This window comes from Pteropus alecto, unplaced genomic scaffold, assembly GCF_000325575.1.
Source record: "Pteropus alecto unplaced genomic scaffold, ASM32557v1 scaffold98, whole genome shotgun sequence".
Lineage (NCBI taxonomy): Eukaryota > Metazoa > Chordata > Mammalia > Chiroptera > Pteropodidae > Pteropus > Pteropus alecto.
The window spans coordinates 17,739,532-17,766,089 of NW_006443570.1; the positions used below are offsets into that span (position 1 = coordinate 17,739,532).

At 39.1% G+C, this 26,558-nt stretch overlaps 2 protein-coding genes across 2 annotated transcripts in view; one reads left to right on the forward strand and one right to left on the reverse strand.

Annotated features, from left to right (window-relative positions):
• The window catches only part of PSMD11 (proteasome 26S subunit, non-ATPase 11), a 28,757-nt gene extending 2,590 nt beyond the window's left edge, over nt 1–26,167 (reverse strand). The window contains exons 1-10 of the mRNA XM_006924968.3: nt 26,019–26,167; nt 23,587–23,688; nt 17,915–18,039; nt 11,876–11,947; nt 11,418–11,475; nt 9,237–9,431; nt 4,946–5,090; nt 4,072–4,132; nt 1,942–2,004; nt 352–477 (exon numbers count right to left, since the gene is read on the reverse strand). Of these exons, the coding sequence (XP_006925030.1) occupies nt 352–477; nt 1,942–2,004; nt 4,072–4,132; nt 4,946–5,090; nt 9,237–9,431; nt 11,418–11,475; nt 11,876–11,947; nt 17,915–18,039; nt 23,587–23,688; nt 26,019–26,109 (1,038 nt within the window). The 5' untranslated portion in view covers nt 26,110–26,167. The remainder of the gene's footprint in view (nt 1–351; nt 478–1,941; nt 2,005–4,071; nt 4,133–4,945; nt 5,091–9,236; nt 9,432–11,417; nt 11,476–11,875; nt 11,948–17,914; nt 18,040–23,586; nt 23,689–26,018) is intronic.
• LOC102896147 (putative 60S ribosomal protein L37a) lies at nt 21,881–23,580 on the forward strand (the record flags this gene model as incomplete). Its single annotated transcript, XM_015599091.2, has 1 exon — nt 21,881–23,580. A coding segment is annotated over one exon (360 nt), but the record flags the coding sequence as incomplete, so codon positions are not given.
• Nucleotides 26,168–26,558: the final 391 nt, after the last annotated feature.

The window sequence follows — 26,558 nt, forward strand, 5'->3', positions numbered from 1 at the left end:
TGTGCTTGGTTCTTGTGTTCTGTCCATCTGCCTTCATTACTACAGACAATAAATACATTCCTGTACCATATATGCAGAAGACAAAACATTTACCACATGGATAGTGAATACAAAAGTGAGGAGGAGACTGCACCGAATACAAGCAAGGACAATCTCACCAACCTCTACCCCACAGCATCTCTCCTCAACTCTTGTTCTCTGTCAAGAATATCTCAAGCTCTTGGTGGCCTCTTGCCCACCACACCCCCCCCTGGAAGCGAGTTCCCACTGTGGATGGGTGGGCAGGGCGGGGATGCAGTGAGGATGCCTAGCCCACCAGAAAAGGGCTAGAGTCCCCACAAAGATTATTACCTGTACTCGGGAAAAAGGCTCAATGACTCGGATCAGATTCTGTTCCAGTAAGTTATCATACAACTTGGCCAAGTGTGTGCTGATGATTGGGTCATCCCGGAGCTCTGCCCGGTAATCTGTCAGGGCCTGCCAAAAGAGCCGGTCACAGAGATTGGCACAGACACGCACTTGAAAGTCATGCTAGTCCTAGCTTCCTAAGTAGCCAACTGGCTCTTGTAACTACATGGTTGCCTGCTATTCTGGAGGATTTGTGTAGACGAAAGAACAGCCATGACAGAGGGCAGGAGACAAGGAATACCAAGAACTAAAAGATGGAGCCTTTGCTCCATCTTTCCCTCCAAAAGCTTCATGTTGATAGTTCAAACCATGTAAGCCTCAAGAGTGTCTCAGCTTATATGCCAAATTAACTACACAAGCAGTTCTCAAAATGTATTCCACAGAATAGGGTCTCCATTAAAAAAAAGAGAGAGAGAGAAAAACAGGATTCTGAAATTAAATGGAAAATGCTGGATTCCACAGCTAACTCTTGGAGTTTTACGAGGAACATTAGCACTGTATAGCACTGTAGTCACCACCTTTCTAATATGTTTGGCCCTAGTATTTCCCAAATATCTGATCACAGACCTTTTTCCTAAGGAACCCCTCAGAAGTGTTCCATCAAACATTCCAAACTTTGGGACAAAATAATCTAGACCCTTTGTTATATGCATGTACATGATTTATTTTAGTGATGGCCTCAGTAACCCAGCCTCATGTCAGCTATGTGATAAAGTGTTAAAGGAAACAAAGAAATCATGCCAAGTAAGGAACTAAAGCTGGCAAGAAAGCTCCAGGAAGATGATAAATCTTAGTGACAGAGTGACATGGTCTAGTCTCTGTCCAAGCTAAGTTTTTCTTTTAGTTTTTAGGTTTGTTTTTATTAAGCTGGTCATTATACTCAGACTAAGAGGAGAGAGGTTCAGAAAAGAACATGTCTGATCCCACTCCTTAGACAAGTTTTTCTCCCTTTTCAAACCTTCGCGAACAATGAGTAAAAGGCAGAAGAGGTAAAGCAAGTCTAGGATGTCATCCTGAGGAAGTATCTTTCGGTCCAGATGCACACATCAATACTTCCCTGTTATCCACAGAAGAGAAAGAGCCCTGGCATTTCTGGAGCTGAAGAGAATACCTAAGACTGTGCCGTGTGGAACAAGCACTAAGCCTGGAGTTAAACCCTGAGACATGGTAGCTGTGTGACTTCAGGCATCCTCTTTGAATCCCAGCTTCCTCAACCGTAAAAATGTAGATAATCGGTTTGTCGCGAAAAAGGAAAGACAAAGAACTTTTTGAAATTGAAAGGGTACTGCATATAAATGAGGTATCGCAACTCGACAAATAGTACAGAAGTGCTTAACTAGTTCCTGGTTCTGATACTGTACTACTTTAAAATGTAACCAATGGGGAAAACTGGGTGAATGGTAACACAGGATTACTCTGTACTATCTTCGCTAAGAGACTATTTAAAATTATTTAAAAATGTTTGTTTTTCTTTAAAGTAGTTAAATGTCCCTCTCCTCCACCCATTCCCGACCAACCCAATATCGTACTTACCTTTTCAAAATCTGCAAGTGATCTGTTCTTGCTAGCTTGGGCCACACATTTTAATGCTTCTGTCTAAGAATGGAGAAAAATAGCAAAAATGATCTATTCTGCACACCCACATCCCACCAAACAAAACTCAGAAGCAGCATGCCACATCCTAACAACTTCTGGCTGCAGGAAGAACTTGCCCCACCATTATTCTTCTTCAGAAGCATGGGGAAAAAAGCTAGAATATCACTGTGTGCCACCCACTTCCCCTTTGAAATCTGAAGTGACTTAAATATACCAGGAAATAGAAAGTTTTCCCAAAAAAACAGACCCTGACATGGCATGCTCCAAAGATAATAAATTAAAAGGGAAAATGACTCAAGAGCTGTGATTTCTTTCCCCTGCCTCTAAAACTCCCTATCCCCACACCCCTGACTCCTTCCTGTCCTGAGATTGATCATTCTGCTAGGTTTGGGACAGAGAGAAGCAGTGCCACATCCTAACAACTTCTGGCTGCAGGAAGAACTTGCCCCACCATTATTCTTCTTCAGAAGCATGGGGAAAAAAGCTAGAATATCACTGTGTGCCACCCACTTCCCCTTTGAAATCTGAAGTGACTTAAATATACCAGGAAATAGAAAGTTTTCCCAAAAAACAGACCCTGACATGGCATGCTCCAAAGATAATAAATTAAAAGGGAAAATTACTCAAGAGCTGTGATTTCTTTCCCCTGCCTCTAAAACTCCCTATCCCCACACCCCTGACTCCTTCCTGTCCTGAGACTTGATCATTCTGCTAGGTTTGGGACAGTGCACAGACCAAGGTTTACTTTCATTAGGGTTGAGGCATCAAAATTTTACATTTTACACTGAATGTTAAACCTTAGAGGTGATGAAGGTACAATCAGTGGCTGAGGGCAACTTCTAACCTAGTTATAAAAGGCACCTGGCCAAGCTATCAAGACACTAATCAGCAAGAAATCTACAACATTCATCTTTCTAGAACGGCCTGACTCCTGCTTGAAAGCTGTCATCAAGGAACACAGGACCAGGAGTTCCTCTTGTACCAGCCTAAATACTTAAATAAGGATAGTATGTCTTTATAAGCAGACTTTAAAAATGGTGCAAAGCTAATCATTCATGTAGTTTGTCTCCAGCATCTGTCCTATAGATAGAAAATGTCATAATGAGAAAAGCCTAAAACTTAGAGCCAGGTAACCCATGTCCAAAGTCTAGCTCCACCATTACTAGTTACCTGACTTTGTCCTGGACATCTGACCTCTCTCAGCACATCTCCTTAACTCTAGTTCTAAATAGGGTTGTGAGTCTTTCACTATAATAATAACCAGTATTTTTTTGTGTCAAAACGAGGAGCTGATCTGAAACTTTTTCTGAAGAAAAGGCAATTGGGGCCATTTGTAGAAAAGGAAGAAATCATCTGTTGTGGCCATTCTTCTGAAGATACGTGGAGGTAGCCAATGTGTCCGTTATTTAGAGACAACTGCACTTGACTCTACAAAGGTTATTTTTACTTTAGTAGTGATAATCAGCAAAGTACAAAGAAGGGATGGTGCAAACATCTGAGACACCATCTTTACATAGATCATACTCGGGTACTCAGGCACAAAAAGTATCACAGAAAGGGTTACCGACCACCAAAGGCTTCTTCCTGCACCACATTTAAAACTCAGGACATGAGTGGAAAGGTACTAATATGAGAAGCATGCGAGTGAGTCATCAAAACCTAGTTTCTACACCAAGCAATCTGACTTCCCTAAAGCCCATGTGCAACCAACCTTACCAGGCTTCAGACTCAGAGAATCCAAAATTTCATATTCTGCACAGGTCAAATTTGCAAGTCAGACTCATGGTAGATAAATTTTCTGGTCAAAGCTAAATGCAACCTAACTCAATGCGAACACTACAATTCAGTTCTGTAAGTCCCTCAAACCACCCGATGTCCATAAGAGCACAAACACTGACTTTTCAGGCTAAGAATTTAACAGTAGAGGAAATATACTGAATGGGCTTAAGAGAAAGGAGGAAAAAAAAATGAAATGGAGAAAAGAGACCTGAAGAGGTCCACCGAACATCATGTCTGACAAGGTAGCCTCAGAGCAGAGATCAGAACTGTCGTCATAGTATTCCCTACCTGCCTTCCCGCATACCGAAGTGCAAGCTTCCCGCTCACCAAAGCCTGGACATCTTCTGGGCTAGAAAAAAAAGACATACTTGGTCGACTGCTCCGGGATGTTACACTTATCAGTATATGTGAATTTTTCTCAGAATTCCAATGAGAATCAGCCCCCACCCCTAAATCCATCCATATGACCCTCACACTGCAGAAGCCAGGCTTTCTACATACACTCTGGGACAAAACTCAGCACTTAAAAGCAGCAAAATTCCAACATTAAAAAGAAAACTACACTGAATCTATCAAAAGCAAGAGACACAACAAGCAAAATGATAAGTATAAGTCAAATCCCAATATATTAGGTCTTACTAAAATTAAAATCTCTGTGCAATCCAATGATTAAATAAAATCCCAGTGAATATTTCATTTATTCCCAAAACAATGTGGATAAATTCTGTATTAATTCTTTATATAAAAAGGTCTAACTGGCATACTTGCTGTCGTTTCCTTTTTCAAAACCTCTCCCTAACCGCTTCCTTAACCCATCCCTATTCTGGGTGGCCCAGTTGGCTGGTACTGATCTGTAAGCTATTTCCTGGCCTTCTGTCCTATGTTCGGCAACTCTCTGGATAGAATAATTGCAGGATAAGGAGAACACTCTAAGGGGCTGGGAAGGAGACTTCTAAAATCTATCTCCCTGACTCTGAAAGGCGAGCAAACAAAAGTGCTCTGGATTATCTTCCATCCTCCCACTCTACCTCAACCAGCCCCAGAGGAAGTTGCTGCTGCTTCTGTAACTAGCCAAACTCCCTGCCCAAGCAAGCCATATCTGCCATAGCGGAAAAACTTGAAGAACTTGAGTTCTCATATCCCAAAGTTAATGTGCACCTACGTGTTGAGCATGATTTTGCACAGCAACATGTACTTCAGAGATGTGATGGCCTTGGGGCTATCGATGGAGTCATAGCCCTCAAACGCCTCATAGAAATATGAGTATGCAGTTTTCCAATCCTTTTCCTCTGCTGCATGGATAATACCTGGGCATTGAAAAGAAAGGAGTAAAGACCATAAAAAATAATAGAACCATAAATTATCAGAAATGGGAAGGGCCTCAGAAATCTATCCAACCCCATCTACTTATTGATGAGGTCAGGAAAAGATAAAAGACCTGCCCAAAGTCACTACCAGCTAGTGGCAAAGCTGGGATTTGAACCTAGGTCTTTGGCCTCCCAGTTCAATGTCATCTTGCCAATATAAATTCCAAAGAAGATAAGACCCAACTCAAAGGAGCGTCCTGAAAACTGTATACTGTAACATCTTTCCTCATGCTTCTCACCCCTATTACAATCCTACTATCTTTTGAAGGCACTAGAAAAGGTCATGTTTACCCTCCACTGAATCACCTTCACAGGTCAGGAAGTTGACCCAAACATTTCTGCACTACCTGAATAACCTGTTATAATAACATTAACTGTTTCTTTAAAATAGCTTTTCCAAGATTAACATTTTTATATGTAAACAGTTTTCATGGGAAACAAAAAAATCCAACTTCTTATATTTTCATTTCAGATATCTGTCATTTATTGATGTGCTTTTTTATCAGTATACAGATTTCACATAATGCCAAATCCATGAACTTAAATACACACAGTTAAGCAGTATTTCCATAGGCTGATGTATCACTGTTCATCTAACCAATTCTCTACTGTTTAGCAGTTGGGTTGCTCTTAATGAGCCTACCTTTGAGTGAATCTGCTTTCACTTGGGATAACATGAAAATTAGTTCTTTCTAGCTTGGGAGGCATCTAAACCCTGAGATTCTGTATATCAGTTCTAACTCTCCTCGGCCCCTTATGAGGTTACAGACCTCAGCCCCATCCACATTTACCACAGGGCTTCTCAACGTTTTTCACACACTGGAGTGAAAGAATGAAACTGCTTAAGCATGATCCCAACCATCACAGACCTGTGTGTCTCGCACAACAGCTAGGAACTTCTGACTTAATAACCATTTAGTGAGTGACATGTGTCATACCCCAGTGCTTTTTTTACTCTACCCAAAAAGCCTCCCACTGTGAGGATGAAGGAATCAGATCCTCCTCCTACTGTTCTTAACTATAGAGTCCTGGTGAAAACTCACCTTTCTCTGCAGCCAAGGAGAGTTCCTTCAAGAATACCCAACAAACTATTAACACTGCTAAACTAGATGAGATAAATATCCATTTTTCCATACCTCCCAAACCAGAGCTAGAGACTAGACCAGACCCAAAATGAGGTTAAAAAAAAAAAAAAAAGGTAAAATAAGACCCCCCTCACACACACACACACACACCAAAATATGGTATATTTTTTTCCCCACACATAGTAGTAAACAGGGGACACATATGAACTATGAGTATCATGGTTGGGCGTGAGGTTTATTGTTTTAAAATAAAATAAAATAAAAAAACAAGACTGTCACCCATTCAACACAAATATTAATGAGGGCCTACCATGTGCCAAAAGTTGATACAGCTACTCTAGAGGAAGTATATATGAATAAGGCCCTCACTGATCTCATAATCTCACAGTGGGAAAGATGGTTACCAAAACAGAAACAAGGAGATCAGTACCACAATATATACAAAATAATGTACCTTTAGTAGGGAAGTCTGAAAGCAAAGAAGGCACTGAAGAAGGTTTATACAGGAGACATCTGAACTAGATTTGGAAGGATGCACAGGAGTTTGCCAAGCAAACAACATGAAAAGGGGGATTTCCAAACAAAGATGACAAAATATATAAGGTCCAGAAGCAGGAACACATGATGTCATTTAATGACTAGGAATGAAAACGCAATGAGAATGAGAAGGAAAGGATGCCTTTCTTTCGAATGTCATGTTAAAGAATAATCAGTCTGGGGACAATTTTAAACAAAGGAGTTACATGATCAGATTTGTGTTTCAAAAAAATGACTTTAGAATTAGGAAGATCGATTAGGAAAAGTGACTAAGGACAGTCAGATCAGTAAAAGACTCCAGTGGTCTAGGCATTAATTAGAGCGATGATCGCAGAGATGGAAAAAGAAGGGCAGATTTGGAGACAGACTCAACCTGATCTGGCAATTGATTGGATATGAGAGGTGAAGGAGAGGAAGGAGTCAAAATTAATCCAAAGACATAGCTTGAGCATCTAAGTCAATAACGACATCATTAACTAAAAGTAGGAAATGCAGAAAAGAACAGTTGAGGGGAGAGAAGTGAGATAATAATTTTGGTTTCAGACATGTTGAGATTGAGATACCCAATGGATATATGATGTGTATATCCATTATTAGGTGTGTCTATCCATTAAGCAGCTGAAAATCTGGATATGGAATTCAGGAGAGAGGAAAGTTACTAGAGATTTAGATGAGGAGACCATTAGTGTTATATGGCAGAAAAAACCATGGGAGAGTATGGGATTAGACAAGAAACAGGGAGAACAGGAAGAGAAAATAACTAAGAAAACAACACTGAAGAACATCCACACTTAAGAGGCAGTCAGAAAGAAGAGGAAAGAGCGAATGTGACCAAGGATAATTAGTCAAGGGAGGAGAACCAAGAAGACAGTGATGTCAAAGAAGTCTAGAGTCTGAACAAGGCCGATCCTATCTGATCTTGGAAGCTAAGCAGGGACAGGCCTGGTTAGTACTTGGATGGGAGACCACCTAGGAAGACCAGGTGCTGTAGGCATAAAAAGTAAAAAATAAGGGATTGTAAGCTGATAAGATCCTTGCAATCTGTGAGGTCAACCAAGGGTTGCCTTGCCTAAAAAGAAAAAATTAAAAAAAAAAAAAAAAAAAAAGAAGAAGGAAAGTCTAGAGTGTTCAACAAGATCAAAATCTGCCCCGCTCCCAATGTCAGAGGTTATAAGGAGTTACTGACTTCAACTATCAAGGAGCTGAGATAACAAAGTAAGAATACTCTTTCAATTTTTTCAAGAAGCCTGACAGAACAGGAGAAGACAGTAATTTAAAGGAGAAAAGGCTATGCTTTTTCAGCTGAGGTAGATCAAAGAATGAGAGGAAGATCCAAGTAAAAAGACTACAGACAAAACATGGAACAAAAGAACAGGTAGAAGGATCACTCCTGATCAGGGGTAAAAATGGATAGTGAAACTCATTCTGGAGAGAAAAAGAGAAATTAAAGAGGGTTCACATAAAAATGGCCTCTATTGAGAAACCAGATTCACCTTCATCTCCTGACCATGAAGGAAAGGCATAATTAAAGAGTAGGGGCTTAAAGAAAGTGCTAAGAGTTGGTCAAAGCTAGGCACTGTGATGTTTCATATTCATCATCTCATTTCATCCCCACCACAATCCTATGAAGAGGTACAATTATTATCGCCATTTTACAGATGAGCTAAAGATAAATTAAGTAACTTGCCCAAAGTCACACAGCTAGAAATTAGTAGAACCAAAATTTCAACCTAGTAAAGTCAGTTTCTAGAGCTACTACTCTTAACCTCTGAATGATAAAAACATGCCATCTGATACAACACCCAAGAGGCATCTAGGGCAGGTATTAACTCTCTTTTACAGATGTGGAAACAGACTACAGATAGATAACACCAGCACTTAAACTAGTTTCTGCCTTCAATTTCAACGCTCCTTCAAGAATGATAATAAACTAATAAAAGCTGATGACTACGAGAAAAAGTATTCTACTGCCCATGGTGTCCTATCTCCAATAGTCACACACTCCCTCAGAAAGTTAAGCACTACGCTCAACTGAAATTAGGGAGGGATCTTCCCTCAGCCTTGATCTGAGGCCCTTTGGGAAAGTCCAACATGCTTCACAAAGACCTCCAAGTAACAAAGATGTGGGTTAGTCCTGGAAAAAACTGTTACCATCCTGAGTAGTGACTATGATGGAAATTAAGGGAGCTTTTTAAATCTAAGTGAGACCTCTCTAGGGTCTTCTTGGCTTTAAAAATCAGGTTGCCTGGTCAACACAGATAAGCATGTTGTTAATATATTTTAGGCAGTTAACAGCGAGTTAATAGGAGGGAGTCAGCAAGTCAGTAAGGTAGCCTTCTAACTGGTTTCTCTGAGGAAGCTCAAGCCAAATCAGCCAATTTTATTCTCCAGTCCCAAACCCCTACTCCTTCCATCTGGGAAATAAGATGAGCTTTTAAAAACATATTCCATGGGTAGGTATTACCTGACTGCATATCCAAGGTGGCCTGCAATTTAGGGGGGCAGTAGATAGCATTTGCTGTGGTTCGAGCAGAGGTTAAGGCAGCTCGGGCTTTCGGCAAATTGCTCAGGGCATGGTATGTTTTGCTTTCTAAAAGCTGTACTTCCACCAAAAGGGCTTTGTCATCCATCTTTTTCAATTCCCGCAACAGCTGAGAACCTGGAAAGGGAAAAAAATACATACCATTTTCTTAGTCATAATCTTAATACTTTAATCCCACAACAGCTCCATCTCCCACCTTCGTAAGAACACTCAGGATAAAGAAACCTACCTGAACGCAAAAAGAGGTTATCTATTTACAAGAATTAAATTTTCTGCTTGAAGTGCTATCTTCAAAAGGGGAAACACAGATCTTTGAAGTTTTCTGCATTCTAACTACAAAATTAGAGCCAAGAGTCCTATAAGCTTATTTCTAAGACTTGAATACAATGGAAATCTCCACCCAGAAAACTCTGAAACTAGTTATCCAGTTCAGACAGGCACCTGATCTCACTCTCTTCCTGTCCAGGCACTAGCACTAGTGGAGGAATAAAAGAGTTTTGGATATATCAATGTTCTCCAAATACACCTCCTTCCTCATCTCAGATGAGAATATCAAATCCAAACAAACTTGCATCATATACAAAAATTAACTCAAAATGAATCAAAGACCCAAACGTAAGACCTAAACCTATAAAACATAGGAGTAAGTCTTTGTGATCTTGGATTAGGCAATGATTTCTTAGATATGACAACAAAAGTATAAGCAACGAGAGAAAAAAAAATAGATAAATGGGATTTAATCAAAATTAAAATGTGCTTCAAGGACATCAGCAAGAAAGAAAAAACAACTTACAGGATGAAAAAAGTATTTGCAACTCACAGGATGAAAAAAGTATTTTAGTATCCAGAATAAAAAATAAAAACACAAATAACCCAATTAAAAAATAGCAAAGGATTTGAATAAGCATTTCTCCAAAGACATACAAATGGCCCATAAGTACATGAAAAAAATGCTCAACATTATTAGTCATTGGGAAAAAGCAAATCAAAACTACAACGATGCCAATTCATGCCCACTAAGATGGTTAAAATAAAAAAGACGATATTAACAACTGTTGGGGAAGATGTGGAGAAAATGAAACCCTCGTACGTTGCTGGTAAGAATGTAAAATGGTGCCACCACTTTGGAAATCAGTTTAGTAGTTCCTCAAAAGCTAAAAAGAGTTACCATATGACCCAGCAAATCCATTCCTGGGTATTCCAAAAGAAAAATACTGTTCACAGCAGAGACAGTGGAAACAATCTAAATGTCCATCAATTGATGAACAGATAAATAAAACGTGGTATAGCCATACAATAAAATATTATTTAGCAATAAAAAGTACTGATATATGTTACAACATGGATGAACCTTGAAAATATTATCCTAAGTAGTAACTACTGGGTACAAGGTTTCTTCCTGGGATGATGAAAATGTTCAGAAACCAGATAGTGATAATGGTTGGACAACTCTGTGAATATACTAAAAACCACTGAATTTATATACTTTAAAAAGGGTAAATTTTATGGTCCATGAATTGTATCTCAATAAAACATGTTTTAAATGCTATTATTTGTTTGAACTATATGAAATTGCCATTTTTGCAGAATAAAAAACTGAGTATTAGCAATTTTTTTCAATTCAATAGATTACAAAAGCCATGTTCATCCATCTGGGAAAAGCAGTCCAGGGGCTACCCATTAATTTAAAAAAAAAAAAAAAAAGCACCAGGCACAGATTTCAGGGTTTAAAGGCCATATAGGAGAAAATCTTTAGTGGTCCACTTCTATATATATTCACACTCAATTATTTTTTTTAATCTTTTTTCAAATAGATTTTAAATATTATTGTAAACAAATACAATGAGTGTGGTAAGACAGTAAAACACTTGCAATTTGACCCTTTTGTTCCCTAAATTTAAAAAATTAATTCTAGTTCGTTTCTTAGAACTTCCAAATGGCATTTTTCCATGATACATTCAGTAAATATGAGCCACCTTAAATCTTTCTCAGAAGTAGGAAGAATATAAAGTATTAACACATAACTAATAAGAGTAATCAGGTTCTAAAATACATTCATTTAGCCAGCTAGGATGCCTTATTAATTTCTATCAGCTTACTTACCCAAATGCAATGCTTCCTGGTACCTCTTGGTATCAAAGTACAAAGACACCAGTCTTGCCTAGGAAAGAGAAAAGGCATTGATTGATGGAAAGGGGGAAAAAAGCCAAAGAAAGACATCAAAGATTGACAGTCACAGAATTGTTACTGTTAAATATTCAAGTCCTGATGATAACAGCATCAAATTCAGCCTTAAAATTTTTATCTAGCCCCTGGTATTATCACTTATTATGACCAATGACTGACTTAACTTTACCATGTTGCTGCTTACTTCTCAAAGTCAAGTTAGCAGGTCTTTCTCAAAACTTCAACCAGAGCAATACTCATGAGTGGGACTACTATCAAAAATTTTTGGGTGCCTGGATAATACAAAGTTGCTGAAAATACTTTTGATCAGGATGGTTACTTACAGTCTGTCTAATGCCTAGAGACCTGAAATCAGTACTAATGTAGGCACATACCTCCAAAGCTTGGCGTAAGAAAGTTCTTTTCTCTGATTTGGCCCATTCGATGCACTCTAAACACAACTCCACCTGCAATAGGTAAAGACAATACATGCAACATTATGTCCTCACATTCTTCTCACAGACCTTGCTTTGGAGAATAGCTTTAATTCCCTCCTTATATATTACCCATGTTGCTCTATGTAATGTCTCAGGGGACATGCCTTGATCCACAGTATCTCAATGTGTAATAGTTATATCATAATGGAGGACCAACTAGGTTTTTAAACACAAACTATCTTTGTGCTCAGATTGTGTTCTTTTGGAAAAGAACTTCATTTTTGAGATATCTCTTCTACCTTCCCAGGAGGGACCCAGAACTTCTAACATATGTAGCCCTAGAATGTAGGTTTCCATGATGGCTCAGAAACTTCTAAAGCAGAAATTTCTCCCTAAACAGGTGCAAATAGTAACAGAAATATGTTAATGTGAATACACTGGTTATAAAGGGGAGAAATTCTCAGCCCAAGCACAAATGCCATGTTCCTACCAGCTGCTTGTAAGACTCAAAAGGCCCAGGTGGCTCTTTCAGATTCTAAGGAGTGCAACTAATTCTTCATCACGATAAGGCAAACTTAGCTTGTATTAAAGAGAGTAAAAAGAAATTAGAATTGACCTAACACTTAAAAGGGTTTTTAAGCTTAATTTAAATGCACTCTAAACCCTCAGTACTGTCAGTCACGCAAGCAGTGACGTAATGTACAAAGTAACTAATTTAAAGTAGTGTCCTATGCTAGATGTTCTACAGGCCATCACATAGCCTTGATATATTAGCTTTGACAAAGTACATACTGAGTACTGCAGGTCTTAATCACTGTATCACTTTTGTTATTTCAAGTTTTATATCAAGATTCCTAATCAGAGCATAAGATAAAAAGAAACTGAGCTTTCCAGAGAACTAATTGCTAATACAACAGGTTTTTATGTAAATACAAAGTTCTCTTAAGAGACGTTGTAAGGAGAGAAAAGTAAAGAGAATCTCAACTGACCTATCTTCTGCCTAAGTCCAAGTTCAGTAACGAAAATACATTAAATGGTATTCAACAGAGATTCAATGAAACCTTTATAGTTCACTGGAGCCCTCTGCTGGCTACTTTAATCTCCAACTCTAAAAACACAACTGACCTCAAAAATTCTACAAAAAACTAAAAGCATACTAATCACAATTTTTGACATAATCCCAACTGACCTATCTTCTGCCTAAGTCCAAGTTCAGTAACGAAAATACATTAAATGGTATTCAACAGAGATTCAATGAAACCTTTATAGTTCACTGGAGCCCTCTGCTGGCTACTTTAATCTCCAACTCTAAAAACACAACTGACCTCAAAAATTCTACAAAAAACTAAAAGCATACTAATCACAATTTTTGACTTTTGAGTTATGTTCCGAAAAGCCAAACTCAAAGAAAGATCTTTGTTCACAACATGAACAGAACTGAAAATAGTTTGCTGAATATTTTAGCAACAAAAATACAAGAGTCTTTAGTTCTACGCGTCTTGGGGATGGGGGATGGGAGTAAGAAAAGCTTACTATCACAATTTTACCCAGGGAGCTTTTTCAAACAATTAAAATATAAATGCCTAGGTTCCTGATTCAGTAGTTTAGAACAGAGCCTGGCAACTCTGGTGTATATTCCTAGTTAAGAAACACTGAATTCTACTCTTAACATCTCACCTGTCCCCATTTCCCTGACAGTCCAGAGATGTTAAGTGACTCACCCAGGGTCATATATCAGCTCTGGACTAGAACTGGATTCTATCTCTAGTGCTCTTTCTACCTCAAACTAGCCTCAATAAGTTTAGGTCAGAACAGATGTTTCTCCTAGAGCAAGGATATTTTTACAACATGAATTGCATATCTGTTATCAATTAGAGGGTAAATGATTTATATTATTTAGGACTGTAATTGGTAAAACCAGCATGTCAGTTCTAAGGAAAAATTTTAAAGGCTATTGCGCCCATGCTACACAGTTATTTTGCCTGAGAAGCTTTGTGCTTCATTAATGCTAGCAATGACTGATAAAGGGGATAAGAATACACAAGCAGGTACTTCTGGAGGAAGCCCTTACTTGAGTACAAAAGCTTGATGTGGTCAAAATTAGATATTTAAGTTTTAACCAATACACTTAACTATTTTTTAAAAAATGTTTTTGTTAACTAAATTCCCAAGGGAAAAAATAACTAGTATTCTAAGTCTGAAATTCTCTAGCATGAACTCCTCTTTTCCATTGAAATAACTTTCGATAACAGGATTTTCAATATAAGGTTTCTTAAAATGTGCTATTGTGTTTCAGTTATAGACTATACTAAAAAAAAAAAAAAAAAAAGGCTTCCCATAGGCAACTCCTAGATATCCCTGGAAAATAAGGTAAATTCTAAACTTTCACTTCACTATTTGGAAGGGATCTGGTTCAGCCTTCTTTCTCCCCTCCTAACTCTAATTTCCCATTCCCCTCCCCTTGCCAACCACTCTGCCCCCACTCCATCCCATCCCCACACCCCACACATATATCCTCATTTTTCTGGGCTCTAACCCTTAGTACTGCGACTGACCTGATCCTAACCTGAATCATATCAGCTTTCGTAATATAGCAAGCTGAAATTGTTTTGTAGACCTACTGACTTACAGTTAGTCCCTTAATAGAAAAAGGCAAGGGAAATCCTTTCCCCCATACTCTTGGTACCAAACTCCCCAACATAAAATTCCTAGCTATCTCAACAGTGTTCTAAAACTTCGTATTTTGCCTTAGGCCTCCATACTACTATGACTGTGACTACCTATGACTTGCTCCTCTATCCTTTCCCATCACTCGATCCAATAATTTTAAAGGAACCCCCTTTCCAAGATGAAGACTATATCCAACATCCCCAAGTCAGAGACCTTGAGTGACTTAAATTTAGTAACAACACCCCACACTTATATCTCAGTTCAATAGACTTAAGTCTTAATTCAACAAAGTACCTCCTGAGCATCTACCATGAGGAAGGCATTATCCATACATTCCTTCAACAAACACTAGTTACACAGCTCCTCTGGACCAAACGACTGTACTACTGCAGAGGATAAAGCAGTGAATAGGACAAAGTAGCTATCCTCATGGAACTTGTAGTCTAAAGAGGGAGAGGGCCTAGGAAGGGGGGACGGAGGGGGGAGGGGAAGGAGAGAGAGAGAGAGAGATAATAGTACATTGGGTGAGGCAAGAGGTAGCTTTGGTTAAGGAACAGACACGTACAGGCATACCTCAGATATATTGCAGGTTTGGTTCCAGACCACCACAATAAAATAGGTACAGCAATAAAGCAAATCATAATCTTTTTGACAGTGAAGAGTCTTGCCTTAAGTTTGTAAAAAATGCAACATCTGTGAAGCACAGCACTAAAACAAGGTATGCCTCTATCAGGAATGGGAAAGGTACAGTGTGGTACTGTAAGGTATACAGGGCGTCACCTGAATGATATAATATTATCAGCAAAAAGATAAGGTAAATGTTCAAGTAAATGTTCAAGACAAAATAAGCAGAGATATAACACATACGAAATATAATGTGGATCATTGCATTAAGATCAATCTGAGAATAAAAATTTTTTAAAACAAAAAATTAAAATAAAGAAAAAATTCAGATCACACTGAAGTTGATAAGGAAAGATTTCAGAGGAGGTGGAACTTGAGATGGGACTGTGGAAGGGAAAGGGTATATATAGACAGCATGAGGAGCACACACGGCTTGCTCAGCAAAGAGCCAGGCACCTAATACGGCTGACATGTTTAGTACACATCACAGAGTTCTGGGAGATCAAGCTGCTGATGTAGGTTATATTGTAGAAAACCATGAAATAACTAATTCTGTAGGCAATGAAGACCCACTGGAAGCTCTAGTCGGGAGTGAACAGGGAGAGAAATAAAACGTTCAGAGGGCTACTTGCTAGGATCTCTCTCATAATGGTGGTATGCAGGGTCAAATGAGGCTTTTGCAGTAGTCTAAGAAATAATTAGGAAGCAAACTAGATGATAGTTGGAAAGAGAAAACAAATATAAAAGAGAACTGCAGTGACAGAAGTTAGATGTGTAAGTCAGCTATGTTGAGTTTAAGGTGCATGTAAAACAATGTGGATTCATAAATTTGTTTTAAAACAAACAAGTAACATATAATCCACAAAAATTACTAAAAAAAAAAAAAAAGTCCTGCTAAATGGATTAAGACTAGCTCTTGATAAAAAGCTAAACTTATAATCATCCCCCCACCACCAAAAAAAAGACCAGCCTATACTTAGCAGTAAAATGACATAATACTTCAGAGTGTTTTCTTTCATCACAGAAAAAGGAAGAAAGGGCTCTACTTGACAAAAATGTAATATGCAATGAACAAAAGCAATGTACAAACATAGTTAAGGGAGGGCCTAACCAGACAAGGAGCCACATGATGAAGGCTAGTAAATCCCACCAGCCAATAATAAGTGAGCACTAAATTATGATTTAGATAAACTTCCACAAAGGAGTAGAAGAATTGATCATTAAACAGATGCAGCTGTGTTATCGGAAGGGACAAATTCCTGAGACTTCAGTGTACAAGGGAGCAACTTGGATAATTAATTTTTTCTGCCTAAAAAGTTCCAAGTAACATTTATTAGTCTGTTTCAAACTAGCATTTATTTGGTCAGCCCATCCTAAAGCACTCTATTCCAAACAAAAAATGGTGCCACTTTTTCATGAGAACAAAGTAGAATAAAAAAAAGTTAAGGTTAGATAAGACTAACACCCCTTTAAAAACCACTTTTTCTTTTAAATTATTCATAAAAATAATTCCAGTGCTTTGGTTCAAAAGACAGCCATCTAAATATTATCTATTTTTGATCTATTATCATGAAACATAGTTCTGCCAGAAACAAATGAATTTGAAGACTTCTATACAAATGAATTTTCCACAAATAAAGTTAGTTTATGGTGTTTAAACTAGGCCTCAACGAATCATGAAGGCAAGAATCCAGATTTTATAACAGACAAGATTTCAAAGTGGGATACATATGTCCTAGGTTTCTGAGTTCCTCATTATTTACTCAATATGTTACTATGCCCGCTCATGCTTGAACTTGTACACTCAGAGGCTACAGTAAACAATTAGATATATAACCAAGTAACAATTCCTACCCCTGCCCTTACATTAGCTGACATTTTATATGTTTACTGCCTGCCTTCTCAAACTTAAATATAATCATCATGAGAGCAGTGGCTGTGTGTTTTTACAAATGTATCCCTAATACCTGTAACAGTGCCCAACACAGAGCAGGCACTCAGCGAGCACTGTTCAATAAATTTAGAAAGACAACAACTATATTCTTCCTACAGATTCAAGCAACCTCAATATACCCTGCTTGAATCCGCCACATTTTATACAATGAGTTTTAACTTTGGTAGTGTCTTTCTCCTGAACTGCAGAAAATATGGCTATCTTTGGAAAGGTTGGAAGAGGCTCCGTGATTCCAAAGAAGTACTCTTCAGAACAGCTCAGGGTCCAGTCTGAACTGGTAGAGAACATGTACAGGTACACCAGAGTCACTTCTGCACACATGAGACACAAACAGATGGATGCTCGCTCCTCAATAAAGGCATATAAGCAGTACAAAACATGCCAAGAAGGGATGCCACAAGACTCAATTAGTGCTCACAAGGAGCTTTGTGACACAGAATGAAAGGTACCACAGACACAGAAAACATTAGAAAGGTGTGGCAATACAATACCTCAAAGACAAGAATCAGTTTGTGACCCTGATGTAATGAGGATTCCAGGGACCACTGACAATCTCCACTTACAAAGCAAAGCATGGAACAGACCCAAAGTATCAAATGCCCTGTAACAAAGAGAAACTGACATGATAAATCCTGAGCTGTCCTCCAGCTGTCCCTTCCACATCAGTACCACAGTGCAGGCAGGCATTTTTTTCACTGAAACAGACTTTTTTTTCATACTGTCTACCTTCTGTCACGAAAGTAGCTTACCTCCTGCCCTGTAGCTGCTTCCATATCAAGAAACAGATCGAGAAGAGATCGAACAAGACGAGCTGCTTTAGCCTTGCTAATGGAATTCAAGAAGGGTCGTACATACTTCAGGAGTCCTCCAAGCTCTGTATGAAAAGCAATTCAGAAAGGAAAAAGTAAACATCAATATTAGGAACAAAATATTTTTTAAATGTCTCAAAATCATAAAATCAGTACTCTGTCAATGGAATCAGTCTAGATGAAACTTAGTAGGAATTTACAGCATTCTTAGCAGGTAAAGGTAGCAAAACTAAGTTAACATATATGAAATCTGTGCTATCTATACTCCACTCAGCCACTGGATTACAATCAGGGCCCTGGGAAAAGCTCATATCTCTCATCATAATGAAAGATAAACACCAAAGTACTCATACTCAGAGAGCAGTTTTCTAGAACATGAAATATGCTGTGCTTCTGAGACCTTGGACAAAATCACTTCCCCACAACCAAGAAATCTGATCAAGTTATAGGAGTTTGTTTATTTGCTTTTTAATCTTCAAATCTGCCTTAGTAGTTCCCCTTGAACAGACAGAGGTTTTCAATTCCAGGTTCCCTTTTTCCTCCCTTCCTGAAATTCTCCCCAGTTTAGCATTTTAGCAATATCACTTCCCTGGCACTCTTCTGAATAAACTTTTCATATAAAAGTTAAGGTGTTTTTCCCTTATACTGTATCTTTTAAAAATTCCTCATTAATCTGAGTCTTAAATTAAGACCAAAAAAGGTATATACCACAGATGTACTTTCATCCCCTTGTATAAGAAAAGAGGGTGGTACACAGTAATTCTAAGGGAGCAACTTCAGGAACAAGAGTTTCTACAAATTAGAGAATATTTCAATTAAACAAATAAGGAAGAATTTTTGGAATGTAGGTTAAAATTACTTTAGTGCTACTGCCTCTTTAATATTCTCCAATTGTAGACTCACTCTCCTGAGAAATCTAATTCAGGGCAAGCAAACCTCACCCTCCTGAGAATGCTAATTCAGGGTCCTGAAATCTTCATCTGCCTGAAAAGTCACAGGAAGCATGAGACTGTGTCAGACACAAAAGGAACTTTAGACAGAGTGGAAAAGTTCATCTTTCCCTTCACTCCCCACTACTGACCTTTGATTCCCACTATGATTTTTTTCCCATTCACCTCTATATAAATTAGATTATACATACTCCTGCTTACACGCCTCATTCAGGCTGCATTCCCATTTGGAATTTCTCCCCATTTTCTTGACCTATGTAAATCTAAGACACCCTTCTAGGTTCAGCTAAAGTCCTATTGAGTCTTCCATGCCAATTACAGGCTTAATGGATGTAGTCTGAACTAAAAAGTGATATTAAAAAGGTAAAACATGCCATTTTGTGTTACATGTGTTTCTCCCTCAAGTTCTTTTTGAATTTATGCAAATTTCAATTAAATTATATAATCATAGCTTTTTAAAAGTAGTCTAGTGCAATGTCTCTTCTCTTACAGCATGTCTTACTATGCTTGAATGATTCTGAACAACCTCTAGTGACAGAAATGTTCAAAAAGCAGGCAATTCCAATGTTGGTCAAACTAAATTGTTCTTTTTTTGAAACATGACTATATCCTCCTTCAACATGATTTCAGAGATTTGACGATAACTATCATTTACTATCTCCCTAACTTTTCCTTTCCCCAAGCTAAACATCTTTAGCTATTTCAACTGTTCCTCCAATGTTCTGGTTTCCAGGTTCTTTACTTAGTTGCCTTCCTCTGAATAAATTCTAATTTGCAAATGTATCCAGAACTGCTCCAAGTAGTTCTAGTAGTGTCATAGCTTAATTCTTTTGATCTGGCCACCACATGTAACACAAAATGGCATGTTTTACCTTTTTAATATCACTCTTTAGTTCAGACTAAATCCATTAAGGACTTTTTTGTAGAGACAGATAATTCTCTACCTTCCCTGGTTTTGAGAAATACTTTAAGTATATAACTTTATACTTACCACACTGAATTTAATCTTGCTGGCTTTGGCAATAATTTTGAATCTTAATTCTGTCCTCTACTATACTGAGTCATCTACAAGAAATGGCTTTAGCCATGACAGCAGGTGATGACCAAAATAACAAAAACATAGATCTCTATGACATGATGCTAGAGACTTCCCTTCAAGCTGACAAATGATGCATTTGTCTTCATAAATTCATAACCTGTACCTGTAATTAATATTATGGCAAATGTTCAAATATTCTGCTTATGTCAGATATGTAGTCTTTATCATTCCCCTAACCCAGGGGTTGGCAAACTTTTTCTGCGATGGGACAGATAGTAAATATTTTTGGCTTTGGCTATAATGTCTCAGTGGCAGGTACTCAATTCAGCCACTGTAGTGTACAGCAATCATAGTCAATTTGTAAATAAATGGGTGTGGCTATGTTTCAACAAAATTTTATTTACAAGAACAGCTGGCTATACATTGTCTGTGGAGCTCTGCATATCTACTAGTCTGATAAGGCTAACACCAAAGAGAGCAAAGGTGAGTCTGGAATAATCTTTTCTTTAACCACTGTTTTAAGTGATTAAAACCAACTTATCAAATAATCTGTCCCAGAACTTTACTGATGATTACCAGTTTATAGTGTCTAGAATTTATTATGTTCATTACCTTTTTGAAAAGTGGAATAATATTTGCCCATCCTCAGTTTTCTTATCCCTCTCCATCTTCCTTGACTTTTCTCAGAACAGTGGCTCTATATCTGCTAAAACTATTCTTTTGATATTAAAAGACAGAAATTGTCAGAGCATAGAGATTAGAACTTACTTAAAGAGACTATCTGCTCTCTCTTCTCTCACCTACCTTGGCTTTAATTCTCTCTTTCTGATGTTATTTCTATCTTTTTCTTTTTGAAAATCATTTTCCTTCCTAGAAAAGGCAGAAGCGAAACATGAGCTAAACAGTCTGCCTTCTCTCTAGCACCTGCTAGCATTACAGTATTTTATCCAAGCACTGAGTGTTATTCTTCTCACCCTGACAAGAGAAACAAATGACCTCTTAGATGCCAAAAGACTCAATTCATTTTTCATTGTAGTCTACTATTTCTTATTCATTCTCAGTTATATTCCCTGTTTCTTTCCATTTTCATACATACTGAATTTATTTTTTTTAATTCCCATAGAATCATACTGACTTCTTCCTCCTATCCTTACTGAGATTATTTGCAATTACATGACCAGAATTTCCTATTCGGAACCTCACAGAACTCAACATGATCCTTTTGAGTCTCAGGCTATAAAACCTGCAGACCCTGAACCAAGGCAACATGTCTGATGATGCTCAGCACAATTCTCAATCACTATTATACACCAGACATTGTCGTATTCACTAATTCCCAAATGACTGCTGTCAGTCAGGGACATTATCTTAAAACTTTTTGAGTACAGAGTACTTAGCAGAGTGTTAGCCATAAAGTAAATGCATAAAAATTAAAAATTAATGGAACATAGTTTCTGTTTTCAGAAAACCCAAAATCAAAGAAAACATAAGCCTATCAATTAATAATAGCTCAGTAAGGTAAATGAACACAGACCCCAAGATCTCCTTAGTGTTTCTATTGTATACACCTGTATTCATCGAACTATTAGAAAACAAGTTTTTAAAAGTCCTTATGATTCACCAGTTAAATTCTAACAGGTTTAGCAGTACACTTCTAAAGTTCTCAGGTATAGATCAAGAGGAAGGGAGGGCAAGGAATAAGGAGAGTGTAAAGCATGAAAAAGGAATTTCAAGCAAAACTAACGTTTTGGGATAAATTTTCTGAACCGTGTAACATAATGCATGCTGTTTCTAATTATCCATGCTACTAGAGGAAAAAAGACATTTGGCTGTTTCAACAGAAAAAAATCTAAATTATTTCACCTGGCTTTCTAATTCTTTCAAGAAAATTACCTTATTAATTATATTTTGTATTGACTAACTATCAAAACTGTTTTCTGCTCTCTGGGTTTCAACCTAGTTGGCGGTGACATAGCTAAATGCACCAAGAAGGTCGGAATTGTTGGTAAGTACAGGACCCGTTATAGTGCCTCCCTCAAGAAAATGGTGAAGAAAATTGAAATCAGCCAGCACACCAAGTACACTTGCTCCTTCTGTGGCAAAACCAAGAAAAAGAGAAGAGCTATGGGGATCCGGCACTGTGGTTCCTGCATGAATACAGTAGCTGATGGTGCCTGGACCTACAACACCACTTCTGCCATCACAGTAAAGTCTGCCATCAGAAGACTGAAGGATTTGAAAGATCAGGAGAAGCTCCACAATTTGAAACATTGCTAACCTATAATAAATGGGTTAATTTATGTAACAACAACAACAAACTTTTCTAATCCTCAAACTCACATTAACTGACAGGCAAAAGGAATCCACAGACATGTTAAATAAGAGGAAAGTCAGCCTAAAATGAAAAAAAATCACCCACCACTGATAACCCATAGTGGTAACTATAGAAAGCAATAACCACTGTATCATGAAGCCATAAGCTCTGAAGCAGGACTATATGGGTGCAAATTCTGGCTCTCTCATGAACTAGCTGAGCGACCCTGGGCGAGATAGTTAAATTTTCTGTGCTCAATTTCCTCAGGTGTAAATGGATAATAGCATCTACCTTATTGAGTTGTTTCAAGGATTCAATAAGCTAAACCATGTTTGTGCTTAAAACAGTAACTAGTTCATAGCAAACACTCAAAAACTGTTTTTCTTATATTTTAAACAAAAATACAAGACCGATATAAAGACATCCTCTCAGTTTCATACATCTTTACTCAGCTTTCTACTGATTAAATCTAATAATTTAGTCATCCTTAATTGGCAAAGATTTTGGTTCTCAAGTTCAAGTTCTGCTAACTTACATATATCATTCTCTTGGATAACAACATAACTTGGAGGAAAGTAATTCACGAGGTCACTTACCAGAGCTTAATCCATTCTAATCAGATAAACTCTAAATTCACTTTTAAGGCTGACAAAAAAAATCATCCGTTTTTAAGTTTAAGCAGGCTTCTCTCTACTATTACTCAAAGGTCCTTCCTGGTCAACAGGACACTCTCATTTCAAGAACACACCCATCATCATCTTGAGCCTAGAAAGTCAATGGTCAATTACAACTAGAATGCTTGGGCAATGACATGAACAAAGTCCTGGGTACCAATGGAGAAATCTTGGGAAGTCTCTTCTCATCTAATGTCTGACTCATTCTGTGTCAGGAAAAAAAGACAGCAAGTTACTTACTTAGATGCGAAATCCCTAGTCATTTTCACGCTGGGAGCATAAAGTCACTATCCACCTTAAATACATCAGAACTTCTCAGTAAAATCACTGAAGACTGCTGCTATTGCTGCTGCCCATACATGAGGGAATGCACTAAATATTCAAACCAGAAATAAATCACAGATTATTATACTCAACAGCAACAGGATTTTCCGGCACCTGCAGAACAAAACTCTTCCATGAAAGAACTGAGTTTAAAGGCAACTTAACTTCCTACTTAAAAAACTGAAGCTCAACAAGTTGGCAAAAAATGGAACTGTGAGGATATACTACAATGTTCCTTCACGCCAACAAAAAACTGAAACTTCACCCAGCATTTCACGTAAAAGAGAAAGCAATCCATTTGCAGCACTTACCTGCAGCTTGTCCAGTCTTCGCCAGGAGAGACCCCAGTTCCAGGATGCTCTGCTCTTTGACCTGTACTGCCTCCTCATCATTCTCCTGAATGTCACGCTTCACTGGGAGAGGAAAATGTAAACCCTCTTAAAATTCTGACAAAAAAATAAAGACTGAAGGAAATTTCACCCTCACAACACCAGTTACAAACTCAAAACAGTTACCAAAAGGCAGATTCTAGAAAGCTTAAAAAAAAAAAAAGTAAAATAATCATATCGGACATGACCCATGTAAATCATAAAAACATATTCTTCTCAGATTTTAAATGTGCCTTTTCATTCTATCAATTAGAATTTCCCTCACCTACATACACTGAGATTTCTGTTGCAGTCATTTGGTTAAAGCAAAATGCAAACAAAACAAGGTCTTCATACATGTGATGGTAAGGCCTAAGCTAAGCACTATTATGTGAAAATATTAAACATATCTGTGCATTTAAAACCTGCCTCAAACTAAAACCAAATGGCCAAGTTACAAATAACTATAAAGTCAAAAAGTCTTTCAATAAGCTTTAGGCCTCTGGAAAGCCTCAGCTGATAGGCATGTTAGGGAAAAGGTGTTCTACAAAGCCATTTGGGAAAAACAACCCTATCAAAGTTCTACTGTGATCCTTAGAAGGGACTGCTGCTTTATAATGGACTTAAGACCTGTTAAAATAACTTTGTGCTATCTGTCCCACTGTTAATAACTATTCTACCACTGGAACACTGAATAGCCTCTTCGAATCTGTAGTGATAATTTTAGTGATCATCACTAGTTATCACTTCTCTGACAAAGCATCATCATGACTTGACAAAAACCAAGACTCTGATATTCCATAATGGAGTCTGGAAAAAGTAGGGCTGTCAACCACCATGACTCAAGCTTGCTCTAACAGGAATGCTCTAACAGGGAACTCACTCCTAGTATAGTAGGCAAGCAAGAAATACTCTATAATGCTTACTATAATTCTCACTTAATGAAAGACAAAATATTGGGCATTAGACATGAAAAAAATAAAATATATGCTTCTCACAGTAGTTCTAAATATTAGTGTATTCACAGAATAAAAATACATAAGTGTTTGAGATGACTCTGGTTCTGTAACTGTAACTGACTGAAGTCAAGATCCGAACTTCAAAATAAATCGCCTATTATTTACCATTCACAGATGCATCTTAATCCCCACCTCATTTCTCTGGTACCCCAGAGATAAAGACATCAAGATCTTGTCACTGTCCTTCCTTCCTGCAAGTCTGGAGTACCAAAATGCAAAAGACTAGTAAGTCAACATAACAGCCAGCATCCTGGAGATCCCACATACACGTGAATTCTCATACTACTTGTTGATCTAATCCAAATCCCCTCAAGCTACGTTAAAAAGATCACATTACTACATGTGCCAGTGAAAAGCTAGCCCTATTTGAACACTTTATGGCTGAACATTTAAAGCCTTCTCTGTCATAAATTTATTTCTGTTCACACCTGAATCCCAGTCGGAAGCTGTCGGAAGAGAATGGCTAGGGCTCCCATTTCAGTATTCCTGTTGTGTGCATGGTGTAAAGTAAGAAAGTCATACTACAGTGTTAAGAAAATTTTCTTTAATTTTCCCGGCAATGTGCAGCCGGACAGTTCCAAAGAGTTCCCTGAACTCCGAGGCTGACAACTAACTCCCGAACTCACTTCCAACCTTTACAGGGGAGTCTAGGACGATTAGTCGCCCACTCCAGCCGGGCGGTCCCGCCCCAACATCTCACTCTTACACCCTACACGGGTCGAAGAAACATCTAGGCCACCTCCTCAAACCAAATGCCAATCTGGGCTGTGTGTCCTCTCGGTATTTCCACATTCAGAAAGAAGACTCCTCTTTAGTGGAGCCTTCCGCTGTGGGGCTGGGGAGAAGTAGCAGCTTCCAGTGTCCCGTGGAAGGAAACGCCAAGAGAAAAGCCAGCGCTCGCGTTCCCACCCCGAGCAGGCTGTGCTGATAACAACGGCGGGAAATGCCTGTCCAGAGAGGGTTTCGCCTTCAACTTCAGGTTCTCAGACCAGTTCGCAATAAGCACGCCGGCCGGCACTGCTCCCAGTCCCGGGCCAGCTCGCACGGGCCAGAGCGGGAGACAGGCTAGGGAGTGGAGGGGGCCCCGGCTCGGCCCACTCTCCCACCCCACGTTGAGCCCACCATGAGTCAGCAGCCGGCGGGTGGACGCCGGGGTTGCTTCGGGGCTTCCCACCGGGTGGGACCCAGGGGGCTCCAGGAAGCTGCGAGCGGCCTGCGCCCCTAGCCCGGCCCCCCTCTCACACACAGTGAGTCAGCAGCACCAGAGCCGGCTAGCCCGGCCCCGCTCCGCCGCCGCCGACCAACACAGGCCGAGCTGGGCCAGCGGGGCTTGGGTGGGGGCGCGGCGAACTTTACCGATGGAGTGGAGGATGTCAATGGAGGCCTCCCGGTCGGTGCTCAGTAGAGACTGGGCTCTCTGGAACTCCACCACCGCCGCCGCCGCCATCTTACCGCTTTCACACAGTCCCCGGCCGCGGCCACCGACGCCGGAAACACACGCCCGGAAGGCCCGCCCTCTTGTCCCTCCACGCCCCCAGGTCCCCCCGCCTCCGCTCTCAGAGCACCACGGGAGTTGTAGTCTCTCCGCCCGGCGAGGTGGCTGATGGGTGTGGGTGACAGCTGGGGTGCCTCTCTGGTAGGCCGCAAGCTCCCTAGCATCCCCTAGCGGCCTTCCCGCGAGTGAAAGAGGCGGTGTCTAATAGGAGCCTAAGGCTAGTCCCCAATCACGCCAAAAAAGGTCTCAACCCTGACTCCCCTCCCTTGTTCTTAAGAGGAGTATTTGAGCACCAGTCTAGGTCTTCATTAAAATTTCTTCGGCTTTCTTTGTAGCTTCTGCGTTTAACCATTCGTTCAGGGCAGTAAACGATCTTATATAAAGTGCTTACTATGGTGCAA